Here is a 10,626-nt window from a genome sequence, read left to right on the forward strand (position 1 = left end):
ATAGCACGACTAAGAAAACCTAACTCCAAAGCAGCTCGATCAGAACATAACCCAAAAACAAACTAACTCAATTCTAAAGTATTTTAGCCACAAAATCAATCTCCAGATCACCTTAACCTAAACCCAAACTCAACAATTCTCAAAGTAGCCCAACACCTAAGCTAACCCAATCCTAATGCAATTTAGTAATTCAAGGTAAACAAATTTGAGCTGCTAATTGGTCCAATACAAAATCTGTGTAAAGTAAGAATAAAAACAACCCCACCCTTCTCATTGTAATTCAAAAAGGATGGTGCGTTAAGTATCTTTGAGTTCATCCATATCCCAAATATGACAACATAACCTCAAAACAACTGAAATTAACCTAGCGCACTCCAACGATAGCCAACCTAACCTCAAAAGAGTTACAAACAGTTTAAAATCACTTAAGGGAATAATAGCAAAATATTTATTTAGTTTAACTCAACATGAAATATAATAAATAGAGTTTTTTATAATGCTAATTATTTTGCAAATTATCTTCATTCGGGGTTGTCACCTTCATTACGTTGTTTTGGGTATTCTTTCAACACACCAGTCTGCAACAAAAAAATTTAAATAACATTGTTAAATATTAATATAAAAGTTACTTGCATTTTCAAGCCTCTCCTTAAGCTTCAAGAATTCCTTATTGAATTCCGCCCTCTTATTCTTCATATCTTTCACCGCATCAGTGAAATGTAAATAAGTAGTATCAACTAAAAAAGTTAAAATTTAATCCTTTTTCTTTGTAATAAGTACAAAATACTTACTTTCGAGTAAAGTTTGGGCTACAACGTCGACATTTTCAGCTGGGTTGTCGTCCAACTTAATCTTTTTCGCTTGAGAAGTTTCGGTAACTTCGCTAACTTCTTCAATGTTTCTTTTAGTTGAATCGTTACCGGATTCTGCTGCTCCTGCAACTTCTTCATTGTTTTTATCAGACATGATAATGGATTTACGCAGAAATTTCTGTTAGAATAGGAGCTGATCAAAACGGTTTAGTGGCAAGGCTACCAACTGTTACAACAGAACTTGATTTGACCTTTTTTTACGATTTTTTTTGCGGGAAATTTGAATTATTTTAAATTAATTTTTTTTTAACTATTATTTATAATTAAAAAGTTTATTTTTAAGTGTAGTAAAATTTGTAATTAGGTTGACAAATTGTGGTTAATCTCAAAATCATTAATCCATTATTTAGTGTGGAGCCCCATATGGTGCCGCTCAACTTTTGCTGGATGTTATTTCGGGTTCTGACACCTAGATATTTTGGGTGTTTATTGTGACTGAGAATTCTGTCTTCAAGGTATATTATAGTAGCCAGGTCATTTGTTAGAATTTGCTCAGTAGTCTTTGCGTATCCCAACTTTTTTGATGTGGTTTGATGTGGATGGTGCTGGCCCCGATCCTTGTGGAAGGTCATCGTACAATTTCATTTAGGTACTAGTCTTGTCGCTCATGATGACTTGGAAGCATCTGCTAGATAGCATGGCATTGATAAAATCAGTGATGTTTCTGCATTGGATAGCTCGCATTAATTTATGTATTAGTATCGTATAGTAGATGTTTTTAGTTGCTTTTAAAAGCTTGTTTTCACATAGTTAGTCTTTGTTTTTAGTTTAGTTTTTGAGTTGATGGAGAACATTTCCCATCTGAAGGATATCCGAGAAGAATTTTGCAAACCATTACCTGGTAAATCTGACACTGTGTTTCAGCATGAATGCTATCAAAGCCATGAGCTTTTCCCATTTCCATTTCATTCAGGGCTTCCGTGATTTTTTCACAGGAGAAGGGGTTGGAATATTCTATTCCATTATTTTCTTCGTTTGCTGTTCAATCGGATTCTTTTGTTGTCTTGGAGATTTTAATGTTAATTTACTAACTCTGGATGGTGTCCAATCATCGCGATTTATTTCATTGATTGAGCAGTTTAATCTTCGTCAAATTATAACCGACCCGACAAGAATAACCCATAGTTCCGCTACATTAATAGATCATGTTATAGTTTTTGAGGATGCAGTTGTTGAAAATAGTGGTGTTCAACCTATTCATGATATTGCAGATCATAATTTGGTGTTCGTTGATCTCGGGATGCATGGAACATTAAAAAATGTATACCCGAAACTTACATTTCGTGATTTCAAACACCTTAATTCTGACATGTTTTCTGCGGATTTGCTGTCAGTACCCTGGTGCCGGATACTCCAATTTCAGGACATTAATGATAAGGTGGCCTTTTTTGTTGATTCAATTCATAATCTTTTTGATCGTCATGCGCCCTTGCGTACTGTTTCCATCCGTAAAAACTATTGCCCTTGGGTGACTGATAACATCAAGCTCCTTATGAGATTTCGTGATCAGGCTTATAGTAGATTCCGCCAGAGCAGGTGTCCCAATCACTTCCAGTATTATAAACAACTACGTAATTGCCATTCTGAGAGAAAAACGGGCGTTTTTAAACACATTGTTTCAGGAGCGATCATCTCGTGATCTTTGGATGAGTTTTAGGAAATTGGGTGTTGTCAAAAATAAGACTCAAGTATTGACTGATACTGGTTTTGATGCTGATACTATTAATAATTTCCTTCTCAGCACTCAAACTAATTCAACGGGAAGTGCTGAGTTGATTAACTTTTATTGGAATAACATACTTCCACAAGTTACAGAAAAACTAACATTTTCTCTTACAAATGAAACTGAAATTTTCAATATTCTATGTGGTATCAAATCAAACTCTATTGATATGGATGGCATAAGTGTTTAAATGCTTGTAATGCGTTGTCCTACAATTTTGCCCTTCTTGTGCCATATAATTAACTATTCCATTGAATGTTCTGTGTTCCCTGATATTTGGAAGATCGCCCTGGTAACTCCAATTCCAGAAACCCAAAATTCTTATGAATTGGGGTACTTAAGGCCAATTAGTATATTGCCTATATTATCCAAGGTTTGTGAGAGGGTCATGGCGGTCAGACTTCGCTGTCATCTTGATGATTATAATGTGTTGCCCAGTTGCCAGTCTGGCTTTCGTCCGGGATTTAGTAGCGCTACTGCGCTTCTGGGTGTGACGGATGAAATCTTCAAAGCAATTGACGACAAACGGGTTACTATCTTAACACTTTTGGATTTTTCTAAGGCTTTTGATAGAATACATCATGATACTTTAGTGGCTGCGCTCCATTATATAGGTTTATCTTTAGGTTTGATTCATTTAGTACAAAGTTATTTGTCTGGACGAAAGCAGTTGGTTAAACTTAATAGTGGTACATCCAATACCGCAGATGTTATATCGGGTGTCCCACAGGGCTCTATTTTGGGTCCTCTGTTATATCTGATATCTACAATTGGGTTCGCTAATGTTTTGGATCACTGTATGCCATACTTTTATGCTGATGATACTCAACTGCTCTACTCCTTTAAACTGTGTGATATGGAAGACGCTGAAAGCAAAATTAATCATGACTTAGTTAAGGTCGAAGAACTTGCTGGCAAGCTTTGTCTACGGATTAATTCTAGTAAGTCATCGGTTATGGTTAAACTAACTTGCAATTGGTGATGGGTGGAAGTCGTCTTAGCTTTGGAGAAAATGTAAAAAATTTGGGTATATGTTTCGATGAGCGCCTTCACTTTGATGGGCATGTTCGGTCCCTTCTACGGCGAGCTTACTCTACATTAAGGTTGCTTTACAAGAACAGATAGATTTTGAACCAGAACCTTAGAACGCATCTGTGTGATGCCTTGGTGTTGTCCATCTTCAATTACGGTGACGTAATATATCACTCCTGCCTTGACAGCGTTCACACTGCTAAAATTCAAAAGTTACAAAACTCTTGCCTGCGATTTATATATGGTATCCGTAGAAGGGAGCGCATATCACATACGCTGGCATGGGCTGGTTGGTTGAGCATGACACGGCGAAGGACTCTTCACTGCTTATGTCTCTACCACAAAATTATCTTACACAAAAATCCGCCTTACCTTTATGATAAAATTAGATTTCGCACAGATATCCATAATATTAATATTAGGCATAAACATACGCTAACGATACCTCACCACCGCTTAGAAATTTTCAAACGCAGCTTTACGTATTGTATGCCTAACTTATACAATTGGCTACCTGATTCCTTCAAGAGTCTTTCTCTGATTTACTTTAAGGCAAGGGTTAGGGCTTATTTAAGTGAGCGGCAAGTTGACTGAGCACTCTTCTTCTTTGTTTATTTTAAAATGGTTTCATAGCCGGGGGGAGGATTGGGGGCTGACAGAGATTGAGATTTATATATGTATGCTTGTTATATGTAAGTATGCTTCTTATAAAAACAGTGCGACAAAGGGGCCTTGGTCACTTGGTCGACCTGACATGACCCTCTTTAATCGGAACTGCCTTTTTATAATTTTTTCTATTTGTACATATATTATATCTTATCCGATTAATAAACATTATTATTATTATTATATTATTAGTCTTGACGTCTTTTTTAACTTTAATTTTGTGTAAGTGTTTTTTTTTATTATAAAACCCTTCCTTAGAATGTACTAATAAAAATAAACGCTAGCATTAAACATACCTTATCTCGCACTTTGCTCTGCTTTTACACTTAACACTGAAACAACTAGCTCAAAAGGTTTCGTTCTCTTGAGTCTTCTCGTCTGGTTTGCCAATTCTCCAAATTTGCCAACTCCTGGCAAATTTGTTGATCGTTTGACTGACAGTGTCCATCTCCAGGTTCCGGTTTATGTCACTACTTCGAACGTACCAGGGTGTATCAACGATGTTCCTTAACACTTTATTCTGAAATCGCTGGATGATTTGGGTGTTGCTTTCGCTGACACATCTCCATAGTTGAATCCCATATGTCCATATCGGTTTTAGGATCTGTTTATACATAAGTAACTTATTATATGTTGACAGAGTGGATTTCCTCCCCAACAGCCAATACATTTTCTTATATCTGATTCCGAGCCCTTCCCTTTTCTTTTTGATATGAACCTTATAGCGAAGTTTTGCATCTAAGATTAATCCCAGATATTTTGCTGTGTTCATATATCATCTAGATTGATACATATTGCTGCCTTTTGTTTGTAAAATTAACATATACCGATTTATTCTGATTTAAGGTAATTCTCAATTTTTTGATCCAGTCATTAATTTTATTAATTGATGTCTGTAGCCTATTTGCTGCTTCTTCATGATTATTGCCTACGGCCAGGATGGCTGTGTCATCAGCAAAAGTAGCAATAGTATCGTTTTCTAATTTAGGGATGTCACTGCATTAATTTCTTTTAAATCTGAATAAGCATCTTCTTGCTTTATTCTAAAGGCTCATTCTGATATATACGAGTCTAGCAGTTGTGTTTGGGCAAGAGTTTGTATTTGAGTCCCTCTTGCCAAACTTTATCAAATGCCTGAGCCACATCTAAGAAGACAGAAGAACAAACTTTCCTTCCCTCTATCGATTTTTCTATGATGTATGTATGTAAGGAAACGGGAGTGCATGCGTTCCCGCACACCGCACTTAGGCCCCATTGGACCCCTTGTGCATACTCCCAACATAACCTCTTTTCACATCAACCAACCTAGGGAATTACCGAAGGCCAGGATATTACTCAGAGGTAAGTTCCTGATATCATCTGTGGTCGGCCATGCCTCTCCGAGGGTCCTCATTCTGAGGTCTGATAGAGAAGGGCAATCACACAAGATGTGTCTAGCGGTCCCGTCGTCCTGTTCACAAGCTCGACAGAGAGGAGAATTTGCAAGCTTCATATTGTGAAGGTGCTTGTTTACCTTACAGTGTCCCGTGAGGAGACCTGTGGCTAATCGAAGGGCGTTTTTTCCAAGCCCTACGAAAAACTGAGCTGTAGATTTCGAAGGATATTTTAACAAATCCTTAGCAAGATAGCAGCCTGGGGTTTTGTCCCACGCGTTTAGAAATTTTTTGTGGCTAATGTGCTTAATTATGTTGATATGAGTAGCTAAGGAAAGGGTAATTATCAGCTCGGGTGCACAGGGAACTCTGCTGGCAGCACGCTTTGCCAGTCTATCCGTATGTTTGTTACCTGTAGAGCCGGAGTGCCCCTTGATCCATTGGATACTGACACGATTGTGTTTCGTGGCTTCTTCCAGTGCTAGATGGCAGTCCATTATTAGTGCAGACGTTATCTTAACGCTGCTTAACGCTAAAATAGATTGCCTACTGTCTGTATAAATAGTATAACACTTACCGCGTTCGTTCGAGTCAACAATATAGTCAGCAGCAAGTTTGATAGCGATCAGTGAGGCGTATTCGAGGATGATGGGAAAAGACCCCCGCTCCCGCCCCGTTCCGTCTTTTTGAGCCATCAGTGTAGATTTTTAAGGTCTTATTCGCATCTACTACTGTGGGACTGATGTAGGTGAGGTAATTTCTTGAGAAAACGTATTTTGCTGACAAGCAGTCCGTCTTGCACTCAAGTGAGGGTGAGTCCAGTACAGCCCCCGTCCAGAGCGTCGAACTGCCGCCAGTGTCCTCATCCTTCATGATTCCTACCGATTATAGTCTTTTCATGGTTACCAGCGCCACCTCCTGAATATGTAGATTTAGTGGTGGCAGGTTAAGCATGACTTCCATGGCCGCGGTGGGAGTAGATCGCAGCGCACCTGTAACAAAAAGACACGCGAGTCTCTGTATCCTATTAAGCGCGGTTCTATGATGTCAGTTATCTTATGTATCTGGTGTATGCTGATTTAGTCTTTTTAATAGTATTTTTTCAAATAATTTTAATATCACTGGTAATAGCGATGATTTCCCCGGCTTAGGGATCATACTTGAGTCTGAAGGCTGCATTGATAATATGTCTCAGTTTGACTATGGTTTTCCTTGGTAAATGTTTTAAAATTTTGCCTGTAATTAGGTCAAAACCAGGAGCTTTCTTAGGGTTAGGGTTACTTAGGGTTACTTTGGAGTAGTGAAGGTTATTTCCACACTGTCCTGATTTTGTATTATCAGTTCTAACTGCTCTTCTCTGCATTGGTTTTAAATGTGTTTGCTAGGTGTTCTGCAAATCTATTTGCTTTTTGCTCATTATTTCTAGCCCAGCTTCCATCTTTATTTCTAATTGGTGGATTTTGGGTGATTAGTCTCTTTAGTCTTTTGGTCGCTTTCCATAGTAAGTAATCCGTAGATTTGTCGTTCGTCAATTCATTTAAGTACTCGTTTATTATTCTTTAAATTCATATTTGTGAGAATGTTATGCCATCTTCTGTAGTTTTCCGGATCTTCTCCTCCACAATGTATGTATTTTGGTTTTGCGTCCTTTGGTTTATCACACTTGGCTGTTAAGTGTTTTGTATCTAACGCATCTAGGTTCCATATAATTGACATTTTTTACATTGTAGTACCAATTTTGTCTTTTTCTGTGGTGCTATTACCACCTTAAAATTAACTATATCAGTAATTTCGTGTATTTTGCTGATATTTTCCTCATTGCTGAATAATAATAATAATAATAATATTTTATTGACAACTCATACAGAGATTACAACTCACAAAATAAAAGGAAATAAAAAAAAAACAAACGTAACTTCAAAAGTTGTCAAAAAGAGTCGAGTCAATGCACCCAAGTAGGGTACTATTGCTTTTCATCGACCAAGAACAAACTGACATGCCTTCTAAACCTCAAATTGCTATCCAAAATAATGCCCAAGTTACGTCCTTCTTTAACAACATTAAGCTTATTTCCATCAATGACGACACTAAAATCATCTCCAATTGATTCAATAATGCTATCATTACCAAACAATAGAACAACTGATTTTTTAGGGTTTATTTGCAAAAAAAGTTTATTAGCTTCTCCGATAAGCGCTGCCAAATCCGAATTTAACTGTTCTTGTGCAGAATTAATAGAATTAATCTGAAAACTATGTAATAGTTGGGTATCATCAGCATACATATACACTGAACAATGTTGCAAAACTGTGCAAAGACGGTAAGTGTAAATTAAATACAGAATCGGACCCAAAACTGAACCCTGAGGAACACCTGACATAATTTGAAGTTTTTCAGATTCTAAATTGTTAAACCTGACTACTTGTGCGCGACCTAGCAGGTAAGATCTAAACAGATCCACAGCAGTATCGGAGAAGCCAACATGGTGCAACAAAGCAATGTATCGAAGGCTTTAGAAAAGTCCAACAATACGAGAGCAGCAGCATACCTATCATCACGAGCCCGAATGATGTCATCCACAACATCCAATAACGCAGTAGTGCAACTAAAACCTGACTGCAAAAATGACCTCACGCGAACAGCAACAATCTTTTCAAAAATCTTAGATAAATTTGGTAAAATGCTTATGGGTCTTAAATCATTCAGCTCCTTGGGGTTGTTGGATTTCGCAACCGGCGTAACCACAGCAAGCTTCCACTGCTCAGGAAATATCGCAAATTCAATACACCAATTAATGATATGACACAGAAAGGGCAAGATCACAGGACAGCACAAACGTAACATTCTAAGACTGATCCCATCGGCACCAACAGCATTGCTTTGAATATCGTTCAAGGTCTTCCATATTTCTTCCTCATCTGTCAAAGAAATCTGAAATCATTCGCTTACTTGTGGTATAACATTAGAGTAAAGACCGGAAATCATATCAGCATCGCCATGATAACATGTTAATACTAACATAAACATGTTCAGTAGCTGTTTAGTTTTATAATTAAGTTTGGGAATCACATCTAACATTTTGCAGCGTTTATTTTTGAGGTTCTTCATGACAGCTTGCTTGTTGGTAGTATGATGAAGGTTTCTGACCATAAATCTGATTGGCCGGTTTTGCTTGTTTTCATATGTGTGCCACAAGTAGTTATTGTCGCTTACATTTCGTATTTGTTTTTCCTCAATAAATTTTTTTTCTAACTCTATTATTTTTAGTTGCACTTGTGCAAATACTTTTTCTAGTTGGGTCGCTCTTATCACGGCATTGCCCTTTTCTAGTTCACTCTTTTTTTTCACTCAATATACAATTGTTGGTCGTTTTGCGATCTCTTATAATTTTCCTGAAAGTGGTTTTGAAGTTGACACTACATGGGATACCACTTGGATTGGGGTTACTAGGTTGGTTGCTCTCAATCTATTTCTTGCGCCTTGCAGCATCAATGCTGTGGAGCAGTTCATTTGCAAGTTCCTGCCTTCCATCTTCAAAAAATTCTTGGTACAATCTTTGCTGCAGTCATTATTGCATTTGTCATCATGATTAAAGAAAGCAGGCTGCTGAAGTTCCATCTGGGAGGTGGAAACGATCTTATAACTGGGATGCTACTGCCGATTTTGATCAAAACAGGTCCGGTGATTTGTAAATGTTAGCTGTTATGATATCGTGGATGTTGTTCTTGGTAAAAGTGGAGTCTCGAACTCTACCTATGAGATAGACTCTCATAGGTAGCAGTCTGGGATTTTTCTTCTTGTGCTCAATTGAACTTTGTTTTCTGTGTGAGTTTCTTAGATTAACCAGGTCAACATCGTTTTCTTTTAAAAGTCTGTGCAGAATTTGACACATTGCTCTACTCATGTCTTCTATATTCAAATGGAAATAATCAAAATGGTATACAAGGTCCGAACTCTTTAGTTTTTAGCACCTATGATTTTTCTTACCAGGAACCATCCCAAAAAAGGGGGTAAAAATTGAAAATTAATTAGGATTTGGAAAAAAATAAATTTTAAATATTAATTTTTAATTCAAAAAATAATTCGGAACAAAAACATAACCAACTTTTAAGAAAACATTAACTCATACAACACAAAATTCACAAAAATAAATTAAATAACTCAATACGAATTAAGATAACTTTAAATATTAATCGAGCTCATATTCGTCAGTTTCACTTTCTTGATTCTTCTTTGCCTTCATTCGCAAAGTTGCCTAAAAACAAATTTATTCATAAAAAATTAATTGCGTTAAAATAAATCTCACATGACTTTTCTGCAGTTTAAAATATTTATTCTTCAATTCCAAGTAAATTTCAGTCATGCTTTGAACTGTCTCGGTCAATGCTTGACATGATGAGCAAGCTAAAATTAATGAGTTATTGAAATTACTAAAACATTTTAAGAAAAAACTTACCAACATTGATTACATCCTTTTCAGAAGGTTCCTTATTATCCACACTGTTTAATTAAAAATGATTTTTTTAAGTTAATTAGTAAAAATTAGCAAGAATAAATGTTTATACCTTATTTCTTCGATATCCATCATTTCCGTAGAAGCTTCTTTTTTATTACTGCTTTTACTAGTTTCAGATTTTTGACCGGTACTTAAATTTAAAGGTTGATCATCTAACTTTTCACGTTTTGCCACTGGTTCCATTGATTGAGGTTCTTTATGTACCTCGGCTATTTGAACTTCAACTGGGATATTAACTACTTCTTCAACATCATCATCCTCGGACTTACTATCATCCAATTCCATGTTGCTAAAAAAAATTATTAATTTGTTAATTTTAAATTTAACTTAAACTTCTTACTCAGTAGACAGAATATAATCGATAGCACTAAGCGTTTCAGGTGGATGTTCAGGAAGTGAAGAAATGTATTGATTTCCAATTTCAGCGGCTAAGTTGAACAAAAC

The 10,626-nt window shown here is 36.6% G+C and overlaps 1 protein-coding gene and 1 long non-coding RNA gene across 2 annotated transcripts; both read right to left on the reverse strand.

Moving 5' to 3' along the window:
• Positions 1–543: 543 nt before the first annotated feature.
• LOC139431036 (uncharacterized) lies at positions 544–997 on the reverse strand. Its single transcript, XM_071198603.1, has 3 exons — positions 792–997; positions 630–737; positions 544–578 (listed from the first exon to the last, which is right to left on the reverse strand). Exons 1-3 carry the CDS (start codon positions 964–966, stop codon positions 544–546), a joined length of 318 nt encoding a protein of 105 aa, XP_071054704.1. The 5' UTR covers positions 967–997.
• Positions 998–9,797: 8,800 nt separating this feature from the next.
• On the reverse strand, positions 9,798–10,168 carry LOC139431085 (uncharacterized). Its single transcript, XR_011641379.1, has 3 exons — positions 10,123–10,168; positions 9,973–10,070; positions 9,798–9,921 (listed from the first exon to the last, which is right to left on the reverse strand). It is a non-coding gene; the product is annotated as an uncharacterized lncRNA (long non-coding RNA).
• Between the last annotated feature and the right edge of the window lie 458 nt (positions 10,169–10,626).

This window comes from Onthophagus taurus, chromosome 8, assembly GCF_036711975.1.
Source record: "Onthophagus taurus isolate NC chromosome 8, IU_Otau_3.0, whole genome shotgun sequence".
Taxonomy (NCBI): Eukaryota; Metazoa; Arthropoda; class Insecta; order Coleoptera; family Scarabaeidae; genus Onthophagus; species Onthophagus taurus.